This window comes from Suricata suricatta, chromosome 14 (genome assembly GCF_006229205.1).
Source record: "Suricata suricatta isolate VVHF042 chromosome 14, meerkat_22Aug2017_6uvM2_HiC, whole genome shotgun sequence".
NCBI classification, from domain to species: domain Eukaryota; kingdom Metazoa; phylum Chordata; class Mammalia; order Carnivora; family Herpestidae; genus Suricata; species Suricata suricatta.
Genome location: NC_043713.1, coordinates 69,117,297 through 69,133,215, shown reverse-complemented (window position 1 = coordinate 69,133,215; position 15,919 = coordinate 69,117,297). Strand labels below are relative to the sequence as shown.

The window sequence follows — 15,919 nt, the reverse complement described above, 5'->3', positions numbered from 1 at the left end:
ACCATGAGATTATGACCTGGGCCAAAGCTGGTCGCTTAACCAACTGAGTCACCCAGGTGTCTCAATAAGATGTGCTTTAATCTCCAGGTATTTATGGTCTTTCCAAATTTTTTCTTGTGGTTGATTTCAAGTTTCATAGTGTTGTGGTCTGATAATATGCATGATATGGTATCAATCTTTTTGTACTTGTTGAGGGCTGATTTGTGACTCAGTATGTGATCTATTCTGGATAATGTTCCATGTGCACTCAAGAATGGGTATTTCCTGCTTTAGGATGAAATGTTCTGAATATAGCTGTTAAGTCCATACAGTCCAGTATATCATTCAAAGCCACTGTTTCTGTGTTGATTTTCTGCTGAGATGATCTGCCCATTGCTGTAAGGAGGGTGTTAAAGTCCCCTACTATTGTATTTTATCAATGAGTTTATATTTATGATTAATTGATTTATATATTTGGGTGCTTCCAACTTGGGGGCTTAAGTATTTACAATTGTTAGATCTTCTTTAATTATGATATTAGGCCCTTCTTAAACTTGTTACAATCTTTGCTTTAAAATCTAGTTTTTCTGATAGAAGTACAGCCACTCCAGCTTTCTTCTGATGTCAATTAGCATGACAGATGGCTCTCCATCCCCCTACTTTCAATCTGCAGGTGTATTTAGGTCTAAAATGAGTCTCCTATAGGCAGCATAAAAATGGGTCTTTATTTTTTGAGAGACAGAGACAGAGCATGAATGGAGAGGGTCAGAGAGAGAAGGAGACACAGAATCTGAAGCAGGCTCCCAGTCCCAAGCAAGCATTCAACACAGAGCCCGACGTGGGGCTCGATCCCACCAACCATGACATCATGACATGAGCTGAAGATGGACGCTTAACCGACTGAGTAACTCAGGCACCCCTGGGTCTTACTTTTTAAATCCATTCTAATATCCTGTCCTTTGATTGGAATACTTAGTCCATTTACATTTAGAGTGATTATTCGAAGATAGGAATTTAGTGCCACTATGTGGCCTGTAGAGCTGATGTTTCTGGTGATGTCCTCTGGTTCTTTCTGGTCTTTGTTGCTTTTGGTCTCTTTTGTTTTTTCTCCAAAGAGTCTCCCCTAAAATTTCTGGCAGGGCTGGCTTAATGGTCACAAACTCCTTTAGATTTTGTTGTCTGGAAAACTTTATCTCTCCTTCTATTCTAAATGACAGCCTTGGTGGATAAAGAATTCTTGGCTGCAAATTTTTCCCACTGAGCACACTGAACATATCCCACCTCTCCTTTCTGGCCTGCCATGTATCTGTGGGCAGAACTCCTGCACACCTGATCTGTCTTCCCCTATAGGCTAAGGACTTTTCCCTGCCCTGCTGCTTTCGTGATTCTTTCCCCGTCTGTGTATTTTGTGAATTTGAGTATGATATGCCTTGGTAATGGCCGGGTTTTGTTGAATCTAATGGCGGTTCTCTGTGCTTCATGGATTTTGAAGTCTGTATCCCTTCCCAGATTAGTAAAGTTTTCAGCTGTAATTTGCTCACATAACCCTTCTTCCCCTTTTTCTCTCTCTTCATCTTCTGAGACTCCCATGAATACACATGTTATTCCTCTTTAATAAGTTGCTGAGCTCTGTAAGTCTTGTATGATGATCAGGGCACCTGGGTCGCTCAGTCTGACTTCAGCTCAGGTCATGATCTCGCAGTTCGTGAGCTCGAGCCCTGCATTGGGCTCTGTGCTAACACCTGCTTTGGATTCTATGTCTCCTTCTTTCTGCTCTTCCCCCACTCACGCTCTGTTTCTCTCTCAAAAATAAATAGGGGCGCCTGGGTGGCTCAGTCGGTTAAGCGTCTGGCTTTGGCTCAGGTCAGATCTCATGGTTCGTGGGTTCAAGCCCCACGTCGGGCTCTGTGCTGACTGCTGGCTCAGAGCCTGGAGCCTGCTTCGAATTCTGTGTCTCCCTCTCTCTGACCCTCCCCTGCTCACACTGTCTTTCTCCGTCTCTCAAAAATAAATAAAAAGCATTTAAAAGAAAAAGTTAAAAAAATAAATAAACATTAAAAAAAGTCTTGTATTGTGATCTTTTGTCTTTATTTCCTTCTTTTTTTGCTTTATTATTTTCCATAATTTTATCTTCTATATCACTGATTTGCTGCTTTGCTTCATCTATCCTTGCCTTCATGGCATTCATTGGAGATTGCATCTCGGTTGTAGCATTTTTAATTTCACCCTGACTAGATTTTAGTTCTTTTATCTCTACAGAAAGGGATTCTCTGGTGTCTTCTATGCTTTTTTTTTTTTTAACCCCTCTCAGTATTCTTATAATCATGGTTTTAAATTCTAGTTCAGATATTTTACCTATATCTGTGTTGTTTAAGTCCCTGGCCATCATTTCTTCCTGTTCTTTCTTTTGGGATGACTTCCTCCATCTTGTCATTTTGGAGGAAGAAAAAAATTAATAAAAATAAATTGTATTTTTAATTATAAATTAAAAACAAAGCAAAAAATCAAATAAAGGAATCTATTTTCTAGGTGTGTTTTAAACTGTTGAAAAAAGCTTGGTAGAAAAGAGAAAAAAGAGAAAGGCCAAAAAAAGTTTAAATAATAAATTTTTAAGTAAAATAGAGTAAAATAAACTAGAATAAAAAAAAATGAATTTGCTCTTTCTGTATCCAAGAAAAAGAAAAGAAAGAAGAAAAGCAAACAACATAAGCAGAAAAAGGAGCAACAAAAATAAACAAGCCAACAGAATGAAACCCAAACGAAATTATATCCAGTTTCCCTAGAACTGAAACTCTGCACACTATAGTCCCTAGACTAATGTGGAAGGGATTTGTGTTCGTCTTCTGGGGGATGTTCCTGTAGGACACAAGTGGGTGGAGCTTGGTGTAATGGCTCCGTTTTCCATTTGGTGGTGCTGCTTAGCTCACTGGGATTGATCTGTGTGTGTGCTAGAGGTGAAAATGGCTTCACTAGCTCTTGCGTCTCTGGTGCAGAAATTTCATGCCTTCACAATCACATGATCAAGCCCTCCTCCTTTGTCTCAGGCTTTTGTCTGCCCCCCTCCTTTACCCTGTCTGTGTCCAAACTGTCTGCCAGCCAGGTAGCACCTCCCTCAGAGTTTTATCTCAGATGGAGACCCCCATGGCTTGGACCTGAGGTGATTCTCTGGGGGAGTGTCTCGGAGCAATGCCAGGTATTGACTTGCCCCAGAAAATGTTGCATGATTGGACAGTGGCAGAGGCTCAGTTTATGGGAAGTCACAACACAGCCAGCACCAGCTCTTGATGCATTCTGGTGTCTTTGTTCCAGTATCAGTAAGCTTTGCAGGTCTCCAGGGTCTGCTGGAATTTTGCCCACAGACAGGCTGTATAGCCTCTACCAAATGCTCTCCAAGCAGGGAAATCACTTTTCCCCCTGTGGCACATGGACCCCTCAGACCATGCTGCCTCCTCCTGGGGATTGGCACTTCTTCCTCACTGGAGCTCTAAAACTTCAGAATCCGTGCTCCACTGTTTATGGAATCCTGGGATATTGAAACCCTCTCCTTTCTCATCAATGGTTTTGGGGAACAGATTTCTTGTCCAGTCCCCTGTGAGTATTTTTGCCCTTTCTCTCTCTCTCTCCAGCTATCTTAGGGGAGAGTGCTTCTTTTTGTGTGATCTTGATATGCTGTACTTCCCTCCTTTCTCTTTCTCTGTCTTCTCTTCATGAAAATGGCTCCCTACCCTCAGCAGCTCCAGGGCTTTTCTCTCCCCCAATTCACTTCTCTTCACACTTGCCAAGTTCTCTGGCTCAAATTATACAGATTGTTGCATTAATCCTCATATCCATTTCCTAGGTGTTTGAAATGGCTTGATGCTAATCTAGCTGCATTTCGGGAACAAGACAAGCTCAGGGTCCTCATACTACTCTGCCATCTTAACTCCTCTCCTATTTTGAACTATTTCTATGAATATGGAAAGGTATTAGAAAATCCTCAATATAGGACTAAACACACTTCTAGATAACCTGTGGGTCAAAAAGGAAGTCTTCACGGAAATTAGAAAATATTTCTCACTGAATTTGCACAAAACTGCAAATATTAAAATCTGTGGAGTGTGGTTAAAATGGTACTTGGGGGAAATTTTATTACAGTAAATGCTTGTGTTAGAAAAAAGGAAAAGCCTAAAATCAGTAACCTCAGCTTGCATCTTAAGAAACTAGGGGGGGAAAAAGCAAAGTAAAACCAAACGTTCTAGAAGTGAGGTAATAATAAAGACAGGAGCAGAAATCAAGGAACTTGAAAATAGATAAACAGAAAATGAATGTAAAAGCTGGTTATTTGAAAAGACAGATAAAACTAATTAAGCTCTAGTCATATTAAGAATAAAAGGTTAAAGATATAAATGATCACTATCAGGAATGAGAGAGGAGCTATCACTACAAACCCTGCAGACATTAATATTATAATAATGGAATACTTCAAATGACTCTATGTCCATAAATTCAACAACATATTTAAAATGGACTAATTCCTTGAAAGACAAATTACCAAAACTCCTTCAGAGGTTACTCAAAAACTTGAATTTAAACCTCAAAACTCTCCAACAAGGAAAACTCCAGGACCAGGTGAGTTCACTGAAGAATTTTACCAAATTTTTAAAAGTAAGAAATAATATCAAACCTACAAATCCTTCTTAGAAAACAGAAGATGAGGAAACACTTCCTAGCTCATTTTATGAGGCCACTATTAACCCCAAACTAAAACCAGACAAAGACATTACAAGAGAAAACTACAGACCAATATCCTCATGAACACAGATGTAAAAATCTTCAACAGAATAGTTGGCAAACTGAACCCAGAAATATATAAAGAATGGCATTAATCTGAGGAATGTAAGACTCGTTCACAATTCGAAAATCACTCTATGTGTTTCACCATATTAAAGGAATAAAAAAGAAAAGTGTGAATGATCTCAGTAGATACAGAAAAATCATTCAATAAAATTCAATACCTCTTAATGATAAAAATGTCCAGAAAACTAGGAATAAAAAAGAACTTCCTTAATTGATAGAGGACATCTACAAAAGACAACAACAACAACAACAACAACCCTACAGCTAACATCATATTTAATGGTTAAAGACTGAGTGTTTTTCCCTTAAGATCAGGAACAAGGCAAGGATGTCTACTCTCACCACTGGAAGCTCTAGCCAGTGTAATAAAAATAATTTGGAAAGGAAGGAATAAAACGGTCTCTGATCACAAATGACTTAACTATCTGCATAGAAAATCCCATAGAATCTACATTACCCACCAAAAAATGAGATAGGTATAAATCTAACAAAATATATACAATGTCAGTATGAGGAAAACTGAAAAACTCTAATGAATGAAATCAATGAACTAAATAAATGGAGGGATATTCCATTATTATGGATAGGGAGACTCAATATTGTCAAGATGTCAGGTCTTCCCAACTTGATCTACAGACTCAGTGCAATCCCAACCAAAATCAATAAACTGATTCCGAAGTTTATAGGAGGCAAAAGACCTAGACTATCTAACAAAATACTAAAGGAGAAGAATAAAGTTAGAGGAATGACACTACCTGACTTCAAGACTAACTATAAAGCTACAGTAATCAAAACAAAGTGATATTGATGACAAAGGAGCAGGGCATTATAATGGAGTAAAGATAGTGTTTTCAACAAATGGTGCATGCAGAAACAACTTGACTTAAACATAAAAAAAAATCTAGACACAGACCTTATAAAGCCTCATAAAAATTAACTCAAAGTGGACTACAAAACTAAATGTAAAGCACAAAACTATAAAACCCCTAGACAATAACATAGGAGAAATCTCAGATATCTTGTGTATGATAATAACACTAGAAGTATGATCCATTAAAATTAAAAGAACTTTTGCTTTGCAAAAGACAATGTAAAGAGAATGAGGAGACAAGCCACAGACTGGGAGAAGATATTGGCAAACGACCTATCTGATAAAAAAAAAATTGTTATCCCAAATATACAAAGAACTCTTAAAACTCAACAAGAAAACTAACAAGCCAATTTTAAAAATGGGCAAAAGACCTTCCAGATGCCTCAGCAAAAATATACGAATGGCAAATAAGCATATGAAAAGATGCTCCACGTCATATATCATCAGGGAATACAAATTAAAACAACTAGCTACCACTACACACCTATTGGAATGGCCAAAATCCAGAACACTGACAACACCAAATGCCATTGAGGATGTGGAGCAACAGACACTGATTCATTGCTGGTGGGAATGCAAAAATATATAGCTACTCTGGAAGACAGTTTGGCAGTTTATTACAAAACTAAACATACTCTTAGCATATGATCAGCGATTGCAATCCTTGGTATTTACCCAACAGAGTTGAACACTTATGTCCACACAAAAACTTGCACATGGATATTTACAGAAGCTTTATTCATAATTGCCAAAATTTGGAAGGAACCAGGATGTCCTTCTAGAAATGGATAAACTGTGGTACATCTAGACATTGGAATATTATTCAGCACTAAAAAGAAATGAGCTATCAAGCCATAAAAGATATGGAGGAATCTTAAGTGTGTATTACCAAGTAAAAGAAGCCAATCTGAAAAGGTTATATCCACACTATATGATTTCAATTATATGACATTTTGGAAAAGGCAAAACTATGAAGACAGTTAAAAGTTGCAAGGGGGAGGAGATGAATTAAATAGGCTAGAAGATTTTCAGAGCAGTGAAAATACTCTGTATGATACCATAATGACGGATACATGTACATGTCCATAGAACATATAATACCAAGAGTGAACTCTGAGGTCAACTATGGACTTTGAGTGATAATGATGTGTTGATGCAGATTCATTGTAACAAATATACCACTCTGGTGAGTGACGATGAGAGTGGGAGAGACTTTGCAAGAGGGGGAAAGGGGGCAAATGTGTAATCACTGTATCTTCCCCTCAATTTTGCTATGAACCTAACTAAAACTGCTCTAAAAAAATTAAATCATTATTTTAAAAAGTCAAATAAATGAAGGCATTTTTTTAGACATGTACTTCCTTTTCTCACCATGATTCTCAGCTCTCATGTACTTGTTCCTCATTTCCTGCTGCTGATGCACATAGGTCCTCCAGGTCTGGAACATCAGATTGTACAAGTAGTATCTGAGAAGGTAAAAAAAAGCAAATGGTATTTCTTTAAACCAAAAAAAAAAAAAAAAAACAAAAAACAAAAAAACAAACAAAAAAAAACCCCTCCTATTTCAATATACCAGATCCATTCTGTATGCAGGAGAAATTGACAAGGATGATTCTGATATAAAAAAGCCTTATCTATCTCTTAAGCTAAAATTTCATTTCCCACAATCACTGTGAAACCTATTCTCCTTAATGCAGAGTCATTCTCCTCACCATATAGTATCACTAAGGAAAAATTATCTGAGAACAACTTCACCTTCAGCATTCACAAAGCAGTGAATGACAGTAATATCTTTACCACCTTAATCATCCACATTATATAAAACATTACACCTTTCCTTTGCACTAAAACATGGCCAATGACACTTTTCCCTTGTCTTTTCCTTCTCAAGACATACACTATAACCATTAAGACGGACAGTCCCGGGACACCTGGATGGCTCATTTGATTCAGCCTCCGACTCTTGATTTTGGTTCAGGGTATGGATCTTACAGTAAATTCAGGAGACTGAGTCCTGCATCAGGCTCTGCACTGAGAGCTCAGAGCCTACTTGGGATTCCCTCTCTTCCTCTCTCTCTGTCCCTTTCCTGCTCATCCGTGCACTCTTTCAAAATAAACAAAAATTTTTTTAAAAAAAGAGACTGTCCGCCCTTCCATATGTTCACTATCTCATTTCCTAAGTTTTGATTTCTTTAAGTTTATTTATTTTGAGAGAGACAGAGACAGCATGAGGAGGGAGTGGCACAGAGAGAGAGAAAATCCCAAGCAGGCTCCCTGGTGTCAGCACAGAGCCTGATGCAGGGCTCAAATTCACAAAACCATGAGCTCATGACCTGAGCCAAAACCAAGAGTCAGATGCTTAACCGACTGAGCCACCTAGGCACCCTAACACTTGATTTCATACTCTACCAGCTTATTAGAATGATTCATTATTATTTACATTTTATCTGAAATATCCATAAATCAGAAACCCTGACCCAAAGAACCTAAATAAAGAAGTGATTATGAGTGAATACTATTTTAAGAGGATAAAATATATAAGATACATTAATTTTTTATTAAAAAAGGTATAATAAAAGGAGTGCCTGGGTGGCTCCATCAGTTGAGCTTCTGACTTTGGCTCAGGTCATAACCTCATGCTTTGTGAGTTTGGGCCCTGCTCTTTGCTGACAGCTTGGAGCCTGAAGCCTGCTTCAGATTCTGTGTCTCCCCCTCTCTCTCTGCTACTTCCCTGCTCACGTTCTGTCTCTCTTTCAAAACTAAACATTTAAAAAAATGAAAAAAAGGTATAAAAATTTTAATATAATTCCAATTTTTACATTTTCCTCTACTTATCTCTTGACCAATGTCAAGATTTAGAGTTTTTCTTTCCCATTTCTGTTTTTGTAATGTCTGATATTGGCCATATATTTTCTCCCATAATCAATAAAAATCAAATCAACTTATTAGTTTGAAAAACAATATTCTCAGAATTAGAAATTATATAGAAGTGTCAGTCAGTGAGAAAACACTAACATTACCAACACATAATGGTAACTTAAATTAAAGAGGTGTCTGTGTGTGTGCACCCAGTATGTACATGTGCTTGGGTTTAATTTAGGACTTTGATCTTGTTTCCCCCAAAAAGAATTTGAAGCAAAATAGAATATGACTCAAAACTTTTCTTCAGATCAATGTGATACATCACATTAACAGATTAAAAGAAAAGAATTATAGGATCATCTGAATAGACACAGAAAAAGCACTTGACAAAATTCGACAACCATTCATCATACATTTAACAAATTAGGCATAGATCAAACACGTCTCAATATAATAAAGGCAATACATGACAAGCCCACAGCCAACATCATACCCAATGGAGAAAGGCTGAGAGCTTTTCCCCTAAGATCAGGAACAAGACAAAAGTATCCACTTTCACCACTCCTATTCAACATAGCACTGGAGGTCCTAGTCAAAGCAATCAGTCATAAAAAGTAAAAGGCATCAGAATTAGAAAGAAAGAAATAAAATTGCCTATTTGCAAACAGCATGATTTTATACATAGAAAATCCTAAAGACTCAGCCCTAACACTATTATATTTACTAAATAAATTCAGTAAACTTTGCAGGATACAAAATCAACACACAGATCAGTAATATTTCTATACACTAACAGTGAATTATCTGAAAAACAAATATATCAATTCCACTTACAATACATCAAAAACAATAAAATACTTTGCAATAAATTTAACCAAGGAGATGAAAGATCTCTATTCTGAAAACTACACAACATTGACAAAAGAAATCAAAGAAGACACAAAGAAATGGAAAGGTAGGGAGGCACGGGTAACTCAGTTGGTTAAAGGTCGACTCTTGATTTTGGCTCAGGTCAAAATCCCACAGTTCGTGAGACTGAGACCCATGTAGGGCTCTGCACTGACAATGCAGAGCCTTCTTGGGATTCTTTCTCGCTCTCCTCTCTCTACCCCTCCCTTTGCATGCACATGTGCACACTCTCTCTTAAAATAATAAACATTAAAAAGAAGAAATGGAAAGGTATCCTGTATGCATTCATGGGTTAAAAGTCTTTAAATTATTAACATATTATTACGTTATGTAATTTAATTATGTAATTAAATGTTAACTAATAATAAAATATTAAAATTATTACAATAATATTACCAAAAGCCATCTGTAAATTTAGTGTAAGCCTATCAAGATTCCAATGGCATTTTCTACAGAAGCAGAACAATCCTAAAATTTCTACGGAATACGAAAGACGCCACATATCCAAAGCAATTCTGAGAAAGAACAAAACAGGAGGCATTGCACTTCCTAATTTAATTTATACTGTCAAGCTATAGTAATCAAAGCATTATGATACTGGCATGAAAACAGACAAACAGACCAATGGAACAGAATCAAAAGCCCAGAAATAAACCCAAGTATATATGGTCAACTAATATTTGACAAAGGAGCCAAGATTACTCAGTGGAAAAAAGACAATCTCCTCAATAAACGGTGCTGGGAAAACTGGATATTCACATGTAAAGGAATGATACTGGATACCTATCTTAAACCACTCACAAAAATTAACTCACAGTGGATTAAAGACTTAAATATAAGGTCTGAAACCATGAAACTCCTTTAAAAAAATTGGAAAAAAGCACCTTTATATCTTAGAAATTATTTTTTTGATATGACACCTAAGACACAAGCAATGAAATAAACATAAACAAGTGGGACTACATCAAACTAAAAAACTTCTATACAGCAAAAGAAACAATCAATAAAGTGAAAAAGATAACCTGTAGAATGGGAAAAAATACTTGAGAACCATATATCTGATAAATGGCTAATATCCAAAATATATACAGAATTCATACAACTCAACAGCAAAACTCCCAAATAATCCAACTGAAAAATAGGCAAAGGAATGCCAGGCTGGTTCAGTTGGTAGAGCCTGTAACACTTGATCTTGCAGTCATGGGTTCAAGCCCTACATTGGGCATGGAGCCTACTAAAGAAAAAAAATAGATAAAGAACCTAAACAGACATTTTTCCAAAGATCAATGAAATAAAGGCCAACAGGTTCATGAAAAAGATGCTCAATATCACCAGTCATCAGGGAAATGAAAAACCATAATGAGCTATCGCCTCACACCTGTTAGCATGACCATCAAAAAGACAAGAGATAACAAATGCTGGTGTAAATGTGGAGACTGTGCAGTGTTGGTGGGACTATAAATTGCTAGAGCCACTATGAAAAACAATATGGAGGATCCTCAAAAAAAAAAAGTAGAACTAGCATATGATCCAGCAACTTCACTTCTGGGAATATATTCAATGTAAACAAAAACACTAACTTGCAAAGATATCTTCACCCTCATGTTCATAGCAGTATTATTTACAAGAGCCAAGATATGGAAATGACCTAATAGTCCATGATGGATGAATGGATAAAGTTGTGGTCTATATATACAATAGAATAAAAAACAAAGAAATCCTGCCATTTGTGACAACATGGATGAAACTTGAAGGCATTATACTGAGTGATTACGTCAGACAAAGAAACACTGTATGATCTCACTTAACCATGGAATCTAAAAATGAGCCAAAAAACTCATAGAAAAAGCTCAGATTTGTGGTTACCAGAGGCAGGGGTGGGAGAGTAGGGGGAAAAGGAAGGTAGGCAAAAGTACAAACTTCCAATTATAAAATAGATAAGTCCTCGGGATGAAACGTACAACATGATAACTATAGTAACCACTACTGTATGATACGTATGAAAGTTAAGAGAATAAATCCTATCACTTTTCTTTATAACTAAAAAAGGCTTTTTTCTTTTATTTTCCATTTATTTTTATTGTATCTTTATGAGATAATGGATGTTAACTACACTTATTGTGGTAATCATTTCACAATACATGTAATCAAACCTTTATGCTGTATATGCTTACAATTATATAGGTCAGTTATATCTCAATAAAACTGGGGGACAAAAAACTTTCTTCTTTTGAGGATAAATATGCCAACAGATAACTATTTCATAATGTGAATCAGCAAAATTAAAATAAGATAATATGAAACCTGACCTGTAGTGACAGTCTGCTCGAACACAGAGTTTCCACTCTCGCTGGAAAACCCACCACTCTTCTTTCCATTCTTCAAAGACCTTCCATAGTATTCTCTGCTCATAGTAACACCTTTGACAGTGAACAAAAAATCAGAGAAAAATCCATGATGATGTGGGAGCTGGTATTTGTTACCAATTAGTTTCATATCACTGTTATTTTCTCATAGAAAAGTTTATCTCATTATTTGATAACACCAGAATAGAATAAAAACATATTTTTCAGATCAAATATTTATTTTTTTAATGTTTGTTCATTTTTGGTAGACAGAGAGAACACAAGCAGGAGAGAAGAGAGAGAGGGAGACACAGAATCTGATGTAGACTCCAAGCTCTGAGCTGTCAGCAAAGAGCCTGATGCGGAGCTTGAACCCACAGACAGTGAGATCATGACCTGAGCTGAAGTTGGATGCTTAACTGAATAAGCCACGCAGATGCCCAATCAGATCAAATGCTTAGACATACTTAAATGAGGGAAAAAAAAGAATTACTTAAACTAGAAAAAAGCTAAAAATGTTACACTACGTATCTTACCAATTAATGGGGTTGAAGTAAAATAAAAATCTGACTTTTCAAATACCATGAGTTGAGTTATTCTATTTCTTCATCAGACCAAAAAATATTTTCATTATTATTATTTTTTTTTAAGATTTATTTTGGGGAGAGTATAAGCAAGGGAGGGACACAGAGAGTGGGAGAGGATCCAAAGTGGAATCTGCGCTGACAGGCTAAGAGCAGTGAGCCCTATGTGGGGCTTGAACTCACAAACCATGAGATTATGACCTGAGCCAAAGTCAGACGCTTAACTGACTGAGTCACCCAGGTGCCCCTAAAAAGTATTTTTAATTATAAAAAGTAGTAGCTACACTTCACATTTATGTATACAGGACATTAAAAGTTATAAAATAAGCAAATGCTTAATGTTATTCCTAGTACTTAGTAAGAACAGAGCATATTAGTTTAACTGAAATCTGGCCAGGAAAGTTATAAAAACAGAAGTAGAGGCAATTAAGAGTGGGGAGAAGTAACAAGAAAGAAAACAAGAGCAATGGCAGATTGTGTTGATGCTATCACAGGCACTGTCGAGGTGACTGATAACTCAAGAACTCTGTGCCTGTCAGTCACTTTGAATTTCTTTTCATGGTTCTATAGGTTATTAACAAGTGCTTCCTCCTCGCCACTCAGTTTTTAAAAAACTAGTTAGCAAAAATATACACAGGGAAATTTACTTTGTTCTCATTCATAATAAAAAACAATAAAATTCAACAAATGTCCCTCAAAGGAATGGATAGGTTAAATTCAACTAACTTCACTTGCTTATTTTTTGTGAAGTGGAGCTAAAGACACTGAAATGATGTTCCAAAGAAGTGGTTAGATGAAAAAATAAGGCTACCTCATACTGTATATGACACCATTTTCTAAAATTAATTTTTTTGATGTTTATTTAAACATTAAATGGGGAAGGGACAAAGAAAGGAGACAGAGGGTCCAAAGCAGGCTCTGAGCTGACACCAGAGATCCCAATGTGGGGCTCGAACTCACAAACCATGAGATCATGACCTGAGCCAAAGTCAGACACTTAACTGACTGAGCCACACAAGCACCTCTAAAGTTACATTATTTTTTTGGATTTCCAATACTCCTAAGTTAGAATGTAAATACACACAAATCTCCATGTATTTACATATATCTAATATATGCACACACACATATATAGACATACGTAAAAACATACCTATATGCATGTACTCTGCATACACATATAATTATATTATACCAATTAAAAACCTCAAAACATCTCCACAATGCCAAACTATTATCAGTTGTTCTCTCTCAGGGAGATTATAGGAGACTGGTGTTTCCTATTACATGTGTCTATAGTTTAAAAAAAATGTTTTTTAATGTTTGTTTATTTTGAGAGAAAGAAAGCATGATTAGAGGAAGGGCAGAGAGAGACTCCCAAGCTGACAGCTTATCTCTGGAGAGGGTGAACAGACGAGCACTGGACTGCAGAGTATCAGCAGAGCTCTGGAGAGGGTCTTAAACGGAGAGTCCATGTACTCAACACTGAGATCACATTCTCTCTCCTCTGCCTACAGCCAAGCTTCTGATCACCACCACACACCTCTCCAAGCCACTCCAGCCCAGAAGGAATTTGGAGGATTCCTCTCCTCTGGGGAACACTGATCAACCACCTAAGGGAAAGGCTTCTGGACAGTGACAGGTGGCGGTTCCACTGAAACTATCCAGTCTCTACCTCAAAAGCCTAAAGTGAAGTCTTCAATTTATAAGTCACTATGCATACATAGAAAAACTTCCAAAATGAACATTATAGTGTCTAACTCTTAAATATGAACAGACAATAAAGGGCCATTTTGGTATTTGAAGAAAGGCTCCAATATGAGACAATGGCCAAAAGCACAGAGAAAAAAGGGGCTCAGAAGAAACAGGCAATATAAGCAAAAATCTTAAAAACATATCACTACATTATAATCTTCAAAAGATTAGGAACCTACAGGATGCTATTTTTTTTTTAAAGGAATATTCAGAGAAGAAAAAAGATGTTTGGAATTTTAAATATGACAGCAAAAATTTTTTTAATCCATAGATAGATAACAAACAGCGGACTGTTTAATAGGCCACCATAATGACTATGGCGTTTACTTTCAGCCAGAAGGGAAGCCATCTGAGCAGAGGAGGGACATGACTTGATTTACTCAGAATACCAGCTATGAAAAGACTGACTGGGGCAGGGCTGGAAATAAGAGACCAGTGAATTTACTGCGGTCATTTAATGGGGGACATGACGATGGCTTGGACCAGGGTGGTAGCAACTGGAGGCGCTAAAGAAAGGTGGAGTCTGAATATATTTTGAAAGTTGTGTCAACACAATTTGGGCATTCGGCATTGTAAACTGGATTATGAGAGAGAGACATCAAAGGTGACTCCCGGGTTTCTGATCTGAGCCCCTGGGAAATATGGGAGTTTCCATTAACGGGGAAGAGGGAGAAGGCTCAGCAGAGAGGTCTGTGGGGATGCTCTAGATTTCAGATTTGGAAATAGTTAAGTTGTGACACCTACTAGACACACAGTGGAACTGTCATGTTCATAGCAGTCTGGACAAGGGAGAGGTTTGGGTGGGGTCTATATATATTTGGGAATCATCCTGATAGTTGATGAGATTATCACAATTGTGAAGCACACAGAAGCAGCACAAAAGTGTGGCGTAGGGTATTTAGGTGAGGAGGAACCTAAAAAAGAAAGATGGAGCAGTCAAAGAGAGAGAAGGGAAACCATGAGATGATGGGAACCTGATAGGTGCAAGAAGAAAGGGCTTCTCAGAAAACGGAATGATGGACCATCTTGATCTTCCTGGTAAGCCAGATAAGAGGACGTTTCAGAATTTACCACTAATTTTGGCAAATGCAATGACCTTAGCAAATATAGTTTTGGTGGAGGAGTAGAATCTAAAGGCTAGTGGGATGGATTTAAGAGCGATTACAAGACATGTTGGAGATACCGAGTCTGGCCAGGGGAGTTGATGCAAAGGGGAGCAAAGATATGGAGTGCTAGCTGCAGGAGGACCTATGATCAAAGAGATTTTACTTTTTTTTCAGGGTGAGAGAAATAAAGGGCATCATATGCTGGTGCAAATGATCCAGTAGAGAGCAAAAATTTGATAATACATAAAAGGGAAAAAATTGCTAGGGTGATGGCCTTGAGTAGGTACAAAGGCAGTTGAATGCAGAAGCCAAAAATTTTGCTGCAGACAGGTCATCGGCCTAACAGTAGGGAAAGCAAGCTGCATGGTGATAGATGCTGGTGGTGAGTGGCTGGATGTGGTGGAGGGAGCTTGTGAAAGTCTCTACTGTTGTTTCTATCAAGAAAATATGAAGGCCATTAGCTAAGAATGAAGAAGAAATATTGATGAAATACTGTAAATAAAAATAAAAACTATAGGGGCACCTGGATGGCTCAGCTTTTGGATTCAGCTCAGGTCATGATCTCAAAGCTCATGAGTTCAAGCCCCATGTCGGGCTTTGTCCTGACACTGCAGAGCCTGCTTGGGATTCATTCTCTCTCTCTCTCTCTCTCTCTCTCTCTCTCTCTCTCTC

The 15,919-nt window shown here is 37.3% G+C and overlaps 1 protein-coding gene across 5 annotated transcripts in view; it reads right to left on the bottom strand.

Moving 5' to 3' along the window:
- Nucleotides 1-15,919, bottom strand: part of SFI1 (SFI1 centrin binding protein) — a 91,944-nt gene that overhangs the window by 51,932 nt on the left and 24,093 nt on the right. For all 5 annotated transcript variants that reach the window (XM_029922664.1, XM_029922662.1, XM_029922659.1 and 2 more), the window contains 2 exons: nucleotides 11,767-11,877; nucleotides 7,058-7,152 (listed from right to left, as the gene is read on the bottom strand). In XM_029922664.1, the coding sequence (XP_029778524.1) occupies nucleotides 7,058-7,152; nucleotides 11,767-11,877 (206 nt within the window). The remainder of the gene's footprint in view (nucleotides 1-7,057; nucleotides 7,153-11,766; nucleotides 11,878-15,919) is intronic.